Genomic DNA, 14,706 nt, shown 5'->3' with positions numbered 1-14,706 from the left:
GAAAAGGAAAGTATTCAACCATACATGCACCTAATTTACTAACCGCACTTTTTTTTCTTCTCACAAGTCCTTTTCTAAGAAAATGGAAGTTTATGAAATTTGAAGTGCAAAGCAACATAATAGCTAACTGCTAAGTTTATACTTTATAGTAATTGTCTTTCTGGCTCAAACATGCAAGGTGATGAATTTGTAAAGGATACAAGCAAATTCAGAGAGAGCCTCAACAATCTCTGCGTGTGTACCAAGAAGTCTTTTCCCTGATTTGAGGTCAACGGTCATCTTATCCATCTCAACAATAGGCCAGTCCATCTAGATTTGGTTTACAGTGATTTGGTTTCAAGAGAGAAAAAAAAAAGGAAAAAAATAGTTATATAATATGTACATGTACAATGTAGATAGTTAAAGAAAATTATTCAACAAATTATGATACCAATTCAATACATACAGGTTGTAATTGAAAAATTCTACTCAACACAGAATATATTGTCAAAAAAATATGTTTATTGTTTACTTTGAAAAAAGGAGCAAGCTTTTATGAAATTCACGAAGAGAAAATTATTTGCACCCAAAAATAAAAAACTGAAACCTCCCCCCCCCCCCCCCCCCCCCCGCAAAAAATATTTAACAACCATGTTGCAAAAGGCTTTGATACCAAAATCAAATGGAAATAGCCCTGTCCTTGGTTATATTGCCGAGCTTGATATCATCTCTACTTTGATTTTTATGAGGCCATTCAATTGTACTATAAACAAATATTTCAATGCTGACAGCAGGAAAAAAAACATAACTAATAATAACTATCAATTCAATATCCTTTAACCTAAGGCAGATCAACCTTAAACCTTCAAGTTGACTTCATATTTCTTGAATTTTATATAATTATAAAGCACATTCTATTTTCAAACATAATTTTTTCCTCAATATTTTGCAGGACCTTTTCTCGTCTTGTTGACTTAGCTTTAATTTTTTTTTGTCAACATAGATGTTGACAGCAGACCTCTTGACAAATGCCTTAGAAATATAATAGTACATCATTAACCAAACTTGACATGACATGTACCTGTAAATAAAAAAACAAAAAAATAAAAAAATAAGATCTTCAATAGGTATTTTGAATGATTTCAGTCTCCTGAGTATGTATAACTTCTCGTTACTTGTTAATATGATTGCAGGGCCCTCAGGGAGAACAGTATGAATAAGTGGTATTATTTACCGCTTTTTACTGGTATTTACCGCTTTTCACCAGGAAATACTGGGAAATATATTTTTTCACTCACTTGTTCATAGGGATTGTCCAATTTTGAACATAATAACAATGGTGGTGTCGTGAGTACCGGTATGGTTGCTCTGGTGTGTACTATTTGTGTATGTGTGTTGTACATGTATGTATGCATTGTGGATTTTATAAATCTGTTTGTGTGTTTCTACTACGAGTAATGGTCCTGCTAATTATTTCAGAACAATATTTTCAGTTGTTGAGGCTAAAAACAAGTAAAATCATTAATAAATAGATAATTCAAATCACATTTCCTGTTTTTTACATATTAACCGGACTCCCATTTTATTTACCAGACGGTAATTACCGGTATTTACCGCGGGTAATTACCGCCACCGGTATTTACCGATCAACCCTGCTGAAAACGCTGTCACGCATGGCAACCATTTTTGTCACGCATCAGAGCCAGACTGAATTTTTGTCACGCATCAATTAAGGCCAGACTGCGAAAAAAAGAAAAAAAAGTAGTAATTGCTACACTACCGGGCCTCAGCTAGCTCCTTGCAGGGTTCGTGTACGCATATCGCATGCACGTAGCATGCATGCAGGCCGGCTATCACGTCAGGTCACACGCGATTTCTAAACGTACACTATATATGCTACACGATATACCCTCACGGAAATGTCAGGCATGGCTGATCTTTGAACTTGGCATCTCTGATATCCCCGAAATTACCCCTATTCATTGTTGAATTTTTAACTTTCATGGGTACACAAAGTCAACATGAAGTGATACCACTGGCTACAAACCTACCCCATTTCTTTCCCTTTCCACCCATTCTTCAAAAGACTGGACAGGATACTTGAAGGAGTCTGCCTTGTTGCTTCTTTTAGAACTTGACATTGTCAACTCCGCAGCTTCCTGCTGCTGCTGTCCAACTCGTTTCTGGACAATAGAGCCTGAAAGAAAGATGAAGATGAAAAGAGAATGGAAATGAGTACTCAAACCTGTTGATGAACAAAGTTACATGCAGCATTTTGTTGCTGATCTCCAGCAAATGTGAAGAGAAAAGAAGAAGAAAAAAGTATTATGGTGTTCACACAAAATGTATAGGCCTACTGTAAAAAGAGTAAGCGTATGAAAAATAATTGTAACATCTCCACTCAGTTCTTGGTTGAAAGAAGAAGAAGAAGAAGAAGAGGAAATGGAAGAGGAAGAGGAAGAGGAAGAGGAACAGGAAGAGGAACAGGAACAGGAACAGGAGGAAGAGGAAGAGGAAGAGGAAGAGGAAGAGGAAGAGGAAGAAGAAGAGGGAGAGGAAGAGGAAGAGGAAGAGGAAGAGGAAGAGGAAGAGGAAGAGGAAGAAGAAAGAAGAAGAAGAAGAAGAAGAAGAAGAAGAAGAAGAAGAAGAAGAAGAAGAAGAAGAAGAAGAAGAAGAAGAAGAAGAAAGAAGAAGAAAGAAGAAAAGATAGAGAAGAAGAAATGAAAAAGGAGAAGAAAAGAAGAAGAAAAGAAAAACGAGAAGATGGAGAATAATTAGATCTACAACTAGACTCTAGACCTCACCTAAACTAGACTTCTAATTCTAAAGATAAGATTAAGAAGATGATCATCAGATGGAGGATGGAGAATGAAGAAGGTGGAAAATAAATAGAGGGTCTAGACTAGACTTTCTAGTCTAGATCTAGACCGAAAGCTTCAGTCTCTATACCGTCGGTTGTTCCACTGAGACTACGTCTGGCTCCACTAGACCTCCGGTTATAGAGACAGAACGACTGCCTATGCCAGCCTGTGTTGAACTTATTCCGCTAGATTTTAGCCGCTAGGCCCCTCCCACAAACTTGCCACGGCCGTATTGTTATGCCCCCAAAATCCCCCAAAATGTCATTTTACCTCGTCCATATCCAATTTTAAATTAGGCCTAGGCTATAATACATCGGTTCCACTTACTAATTTGATGGAAATAATCCGTTTAATGGTCCCTTTTAAGGAAATTATGGGTCAAAATCGACATCCATGTTGAAAATCTTGCAAGCCGTGTTAAACTCTCGTTGCCGTCAATCTCATCCCTTCTAGTCTACGCCGAAGGCAAAATGATTATGAAGGAAAAAACTGTGATAACGCCATTACGAACGTGTAGATGGCGCACAGTTTTTCCTTCATTATCATTTTGCCTTCGGCGTAGACTAGAAGGGATGAGATTGACGGCAGCGAGAGTTTAACGGACGGCTTGCAAGATTTTCAACATGGATGTCGATTTTGACCCATAATTTCCTTAAAAGGGACCATTAAACGGATTATTTACATCAAATTAGTAAGTGGAACCGATGTATATAGCCTAGGCCTAATTTAAAATTGGATATGGACGAGGTAAAATGACATTTTGGATTTTGGGGGCATAACAATACGGCCGTGGCAAGTTTGTGGGAGGGGCCTAGCGGCTAAAATCTAGCGGAATAAGTTCAACACAGGCTGGCATAGGCAGTCGTTCAGTCTCTATAACCGGAGGTCTAGTGGAGCCAGACGTAGTCTCAGTGGAACAACCGACGATTATAGAGACTGAAGCTTTCGGTCTAGTCTAGATCTAGATCTAGATTCTCTAGATCTAGACCTAAAGTTAATAAGAAGAAGAAGATGGAGAATAAATAATAAGAAGAAGATGGAGAACAAGACAATAAGAAAAAGAATTTAGGATGAGGAGTAGAAGAGAGGAAGGAAAAAAAAATCGAGCTCGAGCCGCCGCTGAGCTTCAAGGCCTGCCTATAGGCCCGGCCCGGGCGGGTATACGGTACTGTACGTCCTCGGCTCAGCCTCTCGCAAGCACTGCAGCTGATCTGACGTCTGAATTATTGCCAGCCGTAAATTCTAGCAAGTTAGCACAGACCCTACGTCCAACATAAATCTACAGCCCAACACGTTTATACCCACATTATTTCTATCATGTTGAATTCATCGTGATAAAAAGTATTTTGGTCTTGTTTATATTACCTAATTTCTTGTAGAGTTTATTGAGTTCTCGGAAAATCTCGACCCTTGACGACGCCGCGCCGATCAACGACAAAGTATGGAAAGCGCTAAACTAGTTCTTGCAATTAGTATAGAAAGCCAAAGTGCATGCATGCATGGAAGGGAAATAAACTCGACAATCGGTGCTCATATGGGGGGGGGGGGGGGGGGGGTGGTACTCACATATAAAGACAAACGGGGGTGAGCCGCTCTAACGGGTCACTTTTTCACACAAAAATCCCTAAACATGCATGGGTCCGTTTTTTCAAAATTTCAAAAAAAAATTGGGTTTTTGCATGGCAATTAAACACCCGAAATTTGTGAAAAATGGGCTTTACTTCGAAAAAAAATGACCCTTATAGGTTTCGAGGCTTGAGCGGCAGACCGTCCAAACCGAATCTGAATACCCACCCCCCCCCCCCCCCGGCCCCGGGGGTTCAATTTCCCAGTGGGCCGCCCCCCCCCCCCCCCCCCGGATCATGCCGCCACTGACTTTTAACACGCATACTAGTATTCCGATAACTTCTAAATAAAGGAGATGATGTATAAAGTCATCCTGATTTATCAATTTTGCGAGAAGTGAACAAGAGGGGGAAAAAACACTTTGTTGTATTTTTTTTTTGGATATAGATCTTAAAATACAATAAATAAATGTATTCGGGCGCCATATGCTACCCGAATCATGATGATAATCGGGCAAAGAGGTATATTCATGGACCTCGCTTCCTCAAAATAGCCAGGCAACTTTTGCGAGGGAGGGAAGAGCTGAGCGAGGTGAGTACACCACTTCTGAAATTGTATTTTCTTATCAAAATACCAAAAGTGATGTAAACATATTTATATATATATATATAAAAATATATATTATGTGCATGGGCATTTTGCGGTTTATTATACTTTGTTTTCATGAAGTTGACATTATTCCAAACCTAGGCCCTAGCTAGAATTCTCACGCGGCACTGAACACAGTCGTGAAACACGCTGTCAAATTTGAGGGAGCAGCATTCATTTGTCTAAGCCGCGGAAGGGGCGGATATAACCCTTGCCTCATTTAAGTGTGAACATTTTACATTTTACAAATTTGCTTTATCTTTCCGATTGGGTGTGCCCTGACGTACATGATTATAATACAAGAAATAGACGATTCAACTTTAACTTACCAGAAAGAGTAGGTGGTATTGGAAATTCGTTTTATTACAATGCCATAAAACATTGGAATTCCCTTCCCAATGGTGTAAAAGAAATAGGAAACTATGATCATTTTAAGAGGAAATTAAAGGAATACCTAATACTTGACAGACAGAGAAGAGAAGTGAATGACATGTTATATGATTGAAATTTTTATTCTTCTGTCGGTTCATACTTTTTCATGTTGTATATACTTATGTTTTCGTACGTTATAGAAATTCTACAAATTCATCATTATTTTCCTCTTCTTCTTTCTCCTCTTTTTCTTCTTCTCCTTCTTCTTTTTCTTCTTGTACTTAATATCATTTCTATCATCAGTTTAATGTTGTTATTATTATTATTATCTTTAATAAGTAGTTCTTTTAATTTTCTTATCTGTCTTTAAATATTACTATTTTAACTTATTAATTGTATACATGTCTGTAAGGGACCCCACTGGAAATAAGCTCTCGAGCTTTCGTGGGTTATCCTGTTCAAGCTGACTTATTTTTGATCTGTTATTATTGTATATTGTTGTATGTTGGAAGCTTGTCGAATAAAAATCAATCAATCAATCATCCCGTGCCCCCCCCCCCCCCCCCCCCGCCGTAGCTACGATACTGGGTATTTCTGATCAACAGAGATACATGGAGTCAGGGGCGGCGGAGCACCAATAAAAAAAGGGCACTTGCTGGAAAAAGGGGTACCTAGAAAAGGAAATCTGATAGCAAAAATATACAATATTTAAACATTGTTGTATACCCCTCCATTTTGATAAGATTATCAGTAATGATTTCAATGTTTGTTTATCTTTTTACATTTATTTATTTATGCATGTTCACAATTTCACAATTCATCGGAATTGACTAAATTCACGTGAAAAGAATATTATAACAATGTTTTATCAAAGACAAGTTGCATTTATATGTCTATTATACAGTTTAAAGAATAAACACACAAAGGTGATGAAGCATAGAGCTTGAATTGTTACAACACCTTTCAAATATTAAAGTATGACAAATAACATTCATAAAGGGTTGTGAACAAGAACACGAAAAAAAAAACTATATTGCTAAGTCTAGTAAAATGTCATAAGAGAATAAAATTAATGTTCGATATTATGAGAACTGATATATTATACAAATTATGATGCAATAGGCTTAGTAAATGAATCACACGTGACCGCGCATGACCAATCATTTGATTAGGATCTGGGAGTGAGTTGTATAAAATATTTATACTGATAATATGTAAGTAATATCTTACATCTGTGAAATGATAATGAGTGCTCCAAGATATTGCGTAGGCAATCATACTATGCAGTTTGGTGTCTGACGATCTGAATATTTATTTGCGAGCGAGGGAAGGGAGCAAATAAAAAAAAATATTGAGATTTATATGAGGTCACAGTATGTGCAACAAATTCGATGGGATTTAAAGCACAATCTAATCATGAAACAGGCGCGGATCCAGGATTTCTTGGGGGTGGAGCCCAATTTTTTTGTCCGCTCCCGAAAAGTTGAAAATCGCGCCGGCTGAAAATGCGATCATTTGGGGGGGGGGGGGCCTGGATCCGCCACTGTCATGAAAGACTGAAAAGATCTTTAATTAAAAAAACATAATTACATCAAATTTCAGTGAAAAAAAATTGGGAGCACATCATGCTGAAAGGAAAAGGGGCTCATATCCAAAGGAGAAATGGACACTAATTAGAAAAGAAAAGTGGCAGTCAAAGTAAATAGTGGAATTATCGGAGGTGAAAATGCGGCAGTTATCCAAAGGGAAAAGGGCACTTATTAGAAGAAAAAAATGGTGGTCAAAGTAAAAAGGGGAATTATCAGAGGTGAAAATTAATGAGGCACTTCTTGCACCTGATAATTAGGCGCACTCACCAGAAATGAAGAAAGGCAGAGAACAGAAAAAGGGCACTTCTTACAATGGAAATGGGCACTATCAGGAAAATGGCACTAATTAAAAAGGATGCAGGGTCGCATGTCATAACAAATGGGTCACTATTCGCAGATGAAACTATAGATGGCACTTATTACATATTTAAAGGGGTGCCTCTCAAATTTTAATAAAGGCACTCGTTGGAGATGAAAAGGGGCACTTGCCGAAATATAAGGGACCCCTTTGAGATATGAAAAGAGGCAATTATAAGAGGTGAAGGGGCACTTATTTGAAATGGTAAGGGGCACTTCTTGTACCTGGAAAGAGGCACTCACCTGATATTAATAAGGGCAATTGTGAGAATTAAAATGGGCACCTATATGAGATTTTAATAGAGACATCTATCAGAGGTGTCAGAATTAAGGGGCATTTATGAGTAGGACAAATTGCATTTATTAGAAAGAAAAAGGGGCACGTGTCAAATTAAAAAAGGGGCACTAATCTTATCAGAAGGGGAAGGGGAATTTATAACTAAAGAATAGGGCACTTGTTAAAGTTAAATGGGCACCTGTCAGATTTAAATGGAGGCAATTTTCAGAGGTGGAAATTAGGCACTTTTATTATAGGAAAATGCATTGAACGGGCAACTATTCGAAATAAAAATTGGCACTTATTTAAATAAAAAATAGGGGCACCTTTCCTATGTTAAAGGGGTACTTAATGGTAACTTATACAATAGGGGGAGAGTGCCCCCCCCCCCCGGGTTCGCCGCCTCTATTGCTGCATGCATGGAGCATAGTTCGTTTCTTTTATCAGCCTGTTCAAAAAGTAAATACTAGTGAACGTGCAAATCGAAAAGTCCCTACTATCCGGTTAACCGCCGGTCTGGTGCAGTGCGGTTACCTGATCGTATCCATAACAACAATAAGCTTTCTCTCGCATTTAAATTTGTTTCATCCACAATACTTTAAAAATGAGTGAAGCAACATCTTACAGATTTGAAAATAACATTGAAAACAAAAGTTTACAGAGAGCTCTGCATAGACAAAAGGAACGGATAAAGGTAAGGAGCTATTTGGAGTCTTTTGCTGTGTCTTTTAGTTGAGTTTAGCAAACGTTAGCTGCCCTCACTCAGTACAGTCCCATATCATTAAAAATGGTGTTCGTGTACCGGCGGTAGAGACATTCGTTTATGTGTGACTACTACTAGTGTGTGGATGTGGAGGAGGGAAAGGCAAGGGCAAGGCGCAGGGGGGGGGGGGGGGGGGTGCTTGTTCCTCCCCTTTTGGATCTGGATGTGTACGATGCAGGGCCCTATAGTACTGGGCATGAAACATCGGTAGAGAGAGAGGGCACGGCCGGGCGCGGGGGTAGATATTACTAGTCTAGGGTCTAGATCTACTGAGTACTGTCTGAAAGCTTCAGCGCTTCACGCGGGATGAGCGAAAATGAATTCAGACAAGGATTAAGAGTAATAATGTATTGAAGCGTGAAAAGCTTTGAGAAACGTTCAGCGGGGCCTGCATGTTAGAGTGGGGTGATTCAGATTTTTTTTGTCACCCCCCCCCCCCAAACGCTTTTGCTCATTTCGCCACTGTATAGTACTTAGTAGGTCTAGGTCTAGACTATAGACTGTATACACTGTAGTCTAGACCTTTTATAACAGTACTATATCTATATGTGACAAAACAGATGTTATTACTTTGCTGTTAAACAGATTTGTGTCCTTCCAAGTCAATATCGTTAATGTATAGGGTAGAGTACCCAGTATTCGGTCACTTAAGGGGAAATCACTAATATTTTGAATTCTTACCTCTTTCATTGGGCAATCTACCCATCAAAAGAAAAGAAATTTATTCCTCTAACAGGATTTTATAGTCACTGAAAATATAGAATAACGATAAGCAAAAGACTTCCGAAAGAAGACGGAGCATTTTTCTGCCCAGAATTCGGTCGCGCCGACTAGAATTCGGTCACGCGATTTGTGCGTGGTATCTCCGTTGCAAAGGAGCGTAGCGTATTTGCGCACTATTTTCACACAATTGCGCGATAAAGCACTGAATGTCAATGCGTTGACCGAATACTGGCTGAGCGATACCGCATGGCAAGGGTATCGTATAAATACCTCTTGCACATCAGCAAGTGCGTCATTTGCAAATTCGCTGCGATGGAGCGAACACGGAAGTGATTCTCTTCACACACATACTAAATTCATTGTGACAGCACTCGTAGTTGTTTCGCAATAGACTTCTACATATGGCTATGCATGTTAGCGCATGTGCTAAGAGAACGCGAAAGTGCGGAAAGTTGTGCGACACTGACCAATTTCGAGCTAAGTTGGAGATCTTTCCGGGGCCCTAAATCTGATTTAATTTTGAGAGTTAAGAAAAGTTGTTCAGCTGCCTGATTTGTGCAAGTTTCGTGGCTCATAAATTATTTTTTAAATTGTTACAGCTGTTGAAACGGCTGTCTGACCGAATACTGGGAATTGACCGAATACTGGGCGCGCTACCCTATTCATTGTTTATGTGTAATGCTGACAATGCTGTGTTACGTTAGATTCCAAATACAGCTAAACTGGGATGTCTGTGCAACGTGCCGGCAGAGTGACAGTGCATGAAATAATTTAAAACAGTGAATGATGTCATTTAAAATGTTTCTAGACTAGATTTTTCTATAAAAACACTTTGTATCATGTAAAGTTATTCTGTTCTTCTTCTCATTTCCCTTTTAGTATGATGAACTTATGGCAGCTCGAGAAGGTATTGTGAAGAAGTAAGTTCAAAGTAGACTCCTTTAGGCATCATTTGTATTTGATATTTTCAATGACTTCATTACAGGTAGATTTGTCGCACATTAATACCTCATGCAGTCACACCAACGAGATCGATGGACCCCAGCCTGACTACGTCCAGACCCAACAAAAAAATTACATTACCCCTAATAGTAATAGCCCAAAATCAGTTGGTGTGGAGTCGGTTTGGTAGTGGGACTGAAGTATTAGGTTCATTTAAAGATGAATTCAAACCTGAACCGCATGTTATTAAACTGATCCGCATGTTATTAAACTGATATACTGTACATGTCTATTTAGACAAGTATGCACAAAATTGATTTTCATTCATCAATCTTGAAGTAGTTGCGCCTTAATAGTGCAAATCAATGATGTGGTACTGCCTCTATGCCCTTAGGAGGGAGATGTAAAATCAAAGGTGTGTGCTGTAATTGAAAAATGGTTGCTCAGTAATGATGTTTTCCAAACAATTATGTTTTAAGGAGTGTTTTAAAGGGCATTGCAGGGATTTGCACAGTGAAAATGGTCAAAGTCAAAATGTTGTAAAAAGTCATAATTGAAAGTATGTGGCAAAATATTCATTTTTGGCAAAATTACCTTACTTTTTCTTTTCAAATTTGAATTTTGCAACTGGCAGTGTTTTATTCAGCCGATTGTTGTATACAAAACGAGGGTTTCATTCTTCGCTCCTACAGAGAGAACCGCAGAGTCATTTGATCTGAAATTTTGCAAATCTTTTCATGAACTTATATTGCTGCTACGGATACATTTTGTAATAGGTTTTAGGGGCCTTGCAAATCCCTGTTAGGGGTTTTAAACTTTCACATTGTGGATGATACCTTCGATCGAGAGGAGATGGTGTTGTAAAGTGCAGATGCAGCATGAGCAAATACTGCTCCCTGTAAAAAAAAAAAAAAAATTATACTATTCTTTATATTTATTTACTTCTTTATATTTGTTTTCCTTTCAGTGAACTTCTAATCAACCAGAAGGCAGTGTGGACAGAGAAGCTAGAAGAAGCCAGTGCACATAGGAGATTGAAAACAGAAAAATCCGCTGTTAAAGGCGAGATTGCCATTGCTGGCAAAACCCTCATTGCGGTAAATTCAGTCAATAATTATTGCTATTTATTCATTTGTTTATTTTTGTAAAGAAACACACAGCTATTTCCACTACCAGTATGCCCCATTTCACTCTTTCCAAAACCGTTAAAAGATTTCAAGACCCATTTACAAGAAGAGTACATTATTTTTATATTGTGTTTATATATTGTATACTTCATAAAAGAGTACTCATGGAGCTGTAAAGATCTGTGATATAATTTGTACTCAACACAACCCATTTGTAAAAACAATTTGTAAGGGCTGTTATTACTGTCTACACAGCAGATTTATAGTAATTCTCAGTGCTGTCTTTTTAATTCATTTTTTAATTTTTTTAAATAAACATGTACGTAATCAGTGTTGTATTTTGACTTGGGTTCTTGAAAAAGAGATATTGGTCCATGATATATGAGCTTTAATGTCCAGAAATGATTATTAGCACTATCAGTATTTGGATAGTAAACCCACCTACATCACTTTGAAGGCTTTTATGATGCAGGAGTGCCTGTTGATATACATGTAAGAGCTTATGATGGTATTATAGTAGAGTGTATTTGTCTATATTCATCTTTTAAAAAGAAAAGAAAAGAAGTTTGGTATGTGATCATTTGGTTACATTTTCCAAGAACAAATGGACCTAAACTTTGCTGTACAGTTTGTAGAATTCCATGTTCATACTTTCCCATGTTTATTTCCTTGTCAGATGGAATAGTGAAGTGGTTAGATATTACCATAACAAATATTAAAATATATATATATATATATATATATATCAATGATTTTCTTTTGTGTACCATTTACAGGTGCGAAGAGCAGCACTTCGACAGCTCATAGACCAAGAGTATGGCCAATTTGAGGAGGAACTTCGGGCGCAAGGAAAAGCTTTCTACTTTAAACGCGACTGAAAAGGATGCAATGAAAATATACAATGGACTATTTTGTTCTTGAGCCTACAGGGATCTTAGCGATATCCACGCCTCTTTTTCCTGAATGAGATAGAGCATATTTGATCAGTCGGCACGATGACTGAAATATTGTCGAAGTGAGTGCTTATGTGTCCCATATAAGCAAATCTTTTCAAATTAGTATTAACTGTATAACATATAGATGTATTACCGAAATTGTACCACTATATTCTTAAATTTTTGTATTAACTTGCACATTTGAATCACAGGAGGAAAATGTTTTGTCCCTTACCAAAGCATTTTGCATTGCATGTGCATAAAAATCCAGTGTCTTAGCCTTTTGCATATGTAAACGTGTGTTAAAGGAAACCAAAACCTTCATACTAAGTTACTTTTATTGTAAAGTTTAAAAGATTTGAATAAAATCAGTGAAAATTTGAACAAAATCGGGCAAGGAATAAGGAAGTAAGAGCTTTTTTAAATGACTAGTCACTAGAGGGCGGTATTCAATTTGATGACATCATCTGTGAACAACTCTCCATGCCTTTTGTACATAAAATTTCACAATTTTTTTGTTTTCTTCGTATTTATTTGTGTTCTTGATCCGACTTCATAACATGTGAAGTAGAATATCATTTTGCATTCTATATCTTGCTTTCGGGGGAGTACATTATCTCAATCACAAGAAAGAAGGACAAACATTAAATTTGATGTACAAAAGGCATGGAGAGTTGTTCACAGATGATGTCATCAAATTGAATACCGCCCTCTAGTGACTAGTCATTTCAAAAAGCTAGGCGTTGTGGCGTGCGCCTGTAATCCAGCTAAAAAGTGGAAGTTACAAACTAATTCAGCCGAGGACGCAGGTTCGAAACTGAGTCACGTCTTTCGGATGGTGACGTTTAAAGGTCGGTCCCAGACGTAAATAATCATATCTGATTGATACACGTCTGTAAAAACCCAATACACACACACACTCTTACTTCCTTATTCCTTGCCCGATTTTGTTCAAATTGTCACTGATATTTTTCAAATATCTTAAACTTTAAAAATAAAAGTAACTTAGTATGAAGGTTTTGGTTTCCTTTAACATACAATGTATTTACACATTCGAGCACCCCAGTTCATGCAATTTTGAAACTCATCCACGTACAATAAAAAAAAAACATGAGACAGTGTTTTTAAATTGCTTGGTCATCGGGGTAATTTTCCACAAAACAGGAAATTTTCTTGTCTGCTCAAACCTGTCCTAAAAGTATGATTAATCTATTACATGTATTATTCCACATTTGGTATGCTTGCAACTTTTAGACACTGTATTTTACCAGTCTTCATCAACGATGCGTATTATGGTCCTGTGCAGTATTTCACAGGTACAATACCTGTCAGTATTTTCAAATGTGGCTTACTTTTTAGAATATTTGTATGCATCATACAAAAGCTCAGATACAGATATATGCAATTATTTTACACCCCAATTCAGGGAAAAAATTAATATTTATTTTTCGGGGGCTACTTTTCAAGTTTGCCTGCATGAAAATAACATTCTAAAATTTGTTTTGCATTGAACTCTATGCAAGTTTATGGGGCTCGATCTTTTCTGATTTTCGGGGGCTAAATCGCCCCGAGCCCCCGTGTATTTTTTTCACTGCCCCGATTTGACCTTCCTTTTTTTCTTTTTCTATCCCAGTCGGATGTATCTGTTGTATCACCTAGCCTCTCAGGTTTCAATGATTGATCTTTCTACTTCTAAAGCTGAAGTGGGCAATTGAAGCTTGTCCTAGACAGACACAATATTCTAAATCAGTTGTTAGCACATGGTTAAACCGACCCCAAATGTCATTGTTTAAAACATGGAGAGGTCTCACTTTGGACATTTTAGAAATACATGTATCATTCCTTAAGTATTGAAGGTACTTCATGAATAGCTTTTTTTTTGTTTTTATGGTATACATATTTGAACATAAAATGCTTATGGTTTGAAGGTATATGCATGCCAAATTTACAGGAGTTTATAATATAACTTTCATTCTAGTGTAAATGGTATTTTATTCCATATTTCATAATTTGTGGATTACCCTACAGAGTCTCACAATATCCTGCACAGTGTTTCAAAAGAATGTGATATTTTGCACTTATTTTAGAGAATTACATATTTCAATATTTACGGTGGGGGGTAGGGGGGGGGGGGTGGACACCAACTTAATTTGTCATCACAGGTTTATATTATTGCTATTTGCTGTAAATTATTTTATACAATTTTATGTGAATATGTTAATAGGTGATTGCTAATAAATTATATTGTTAAACACATCCAGAGTTTATTAAAGTTTGTACCATGCTCTCCATGTCAATAATGTGACTGTATGAATGAGGGAGGGGGTGAGAGGGTACACGTCAATGTCCACTCTGAAATGGTAATTTACAGTGTGTTCTGATATTAATCTCTTCATTTATAAGTGTGTGAACATTAAAGGGATAGCTGAGTTCTTGTTTCAGACCGCGCATGCCTTCAAAGTGCATGGCTATTGCTCTTATGATTATCGGCATTGACTAGAATAAAACAAATAATGATTTTTTAAACGGCTGGTTCAAATTATCAAATATTTGTGGGGCACCACAAA

The 14,706-nt window shown here is 37.4% G+C and overlaps 2 protein-coding genes across 4 annotated transcripts in view; one reads left to right on the top strand and one right to left on the bottom strand.

Annotated features, from left to right (window-relative positions):
• LOC100892646 (protein FAM227B) overlaps positions 1–4,308 on the bottom strand; it is a 29,650-nt gene extending 25,342 nt beyond the window's left edge. For all 3 annotated transcript variants that reach the window (XM_030976886.1, XM_030976888.1, XM_030976887.1), the window contains exons 1-3: positions 4,206–4,308; positions 2,031–2,176; positions 201–309 (exon numbers count right to left, since the gene is read on the bottom strand). In XM_030976886.1, coding sequence (XP_030832746.1) covers positions 201–309; positions 2,031–2,120 — 199 coding nt within the window. In that variant the 5' untranslated portion in view covers positions 2,121–2,176; positions 4,206–4,308. The remainder of the gene's footprint in view (positions 1–200; positions 310–2,030; positions 2,177–4,205) is intronic.
• A 3,852-nt stretch (positions 4,309–8,160) lies between these two features.
• Positions 8,161–12,373, top strand: LOC100892093. Its single transcript, XM_011677514.2, has 4 exons — positions 8,161–8,343; positions 10,015–10,055; positions 11,045–11,174; positions 11,981–12,373. The coding sequence occupies exons 1-4, from the start codon at positions 8,254–8,256 to the stop codon at positions 12,080–12,082; spliced, it is 363 nt and encodes a 120-aa protein (XP_011675816.1). The 5' UTR covers positions 8,161–8,253; the 3' UTR covers positions 12,083–12,373.
• The last annotated feature ends 2,333 nt before the right edge of the window (positions 12,374–14,706 follow it).

Source organism: Strongylocentrotus purpuratus, unplaced genomic scaffold (genome assembly GCF_000002235.5).
Source record: "Strongylocentrotus purpuratus isolate Spur 01 unplaced genomic scaffold, Spur_5.0 spur5_scaffold_9, whole genome shotgun sequence".
Taxonomy (NCBI): Eukaryota; Metazoa; Echinodermata; class Echinoidea; order Camarodonta; family Strongylocentrotidae; genus Strongylocentrotus; species Strongylocentrotus purpuratus.
Note: the sequence above shows the minus strand (reverse complement) of the source record. Positions and strands in the feature narration are given on the sequence as shown.

What these genes read in the sequence shown, in the direction of transcription:
- LOC100892093 (XM_011677514.2), top strand. Translation starts at nt 8,254, where the DNA reads ATGAGTGAAGCAACATCTTACAGATTTGAAAATAACATTGAAAACAAA. An exon ending in GACAAAAGGAACGGATAAAG is followed by an intron (nt 8,344 to 10,014) that starts GTAAGGAGCTAT and finishes TTTCCCTTTTAG; the next exon opens with TATGATGAACTTATGGCAGC. An exon ending in CGAGAAGGTATTGTGAAGAA is followed by an intron (nt 10,056 to 11,044) that starts GTAAGTTCAAAG and finishes TTTTCCTTTCAG; the next exon opens with TGAACTTCTAATCAACCAGA.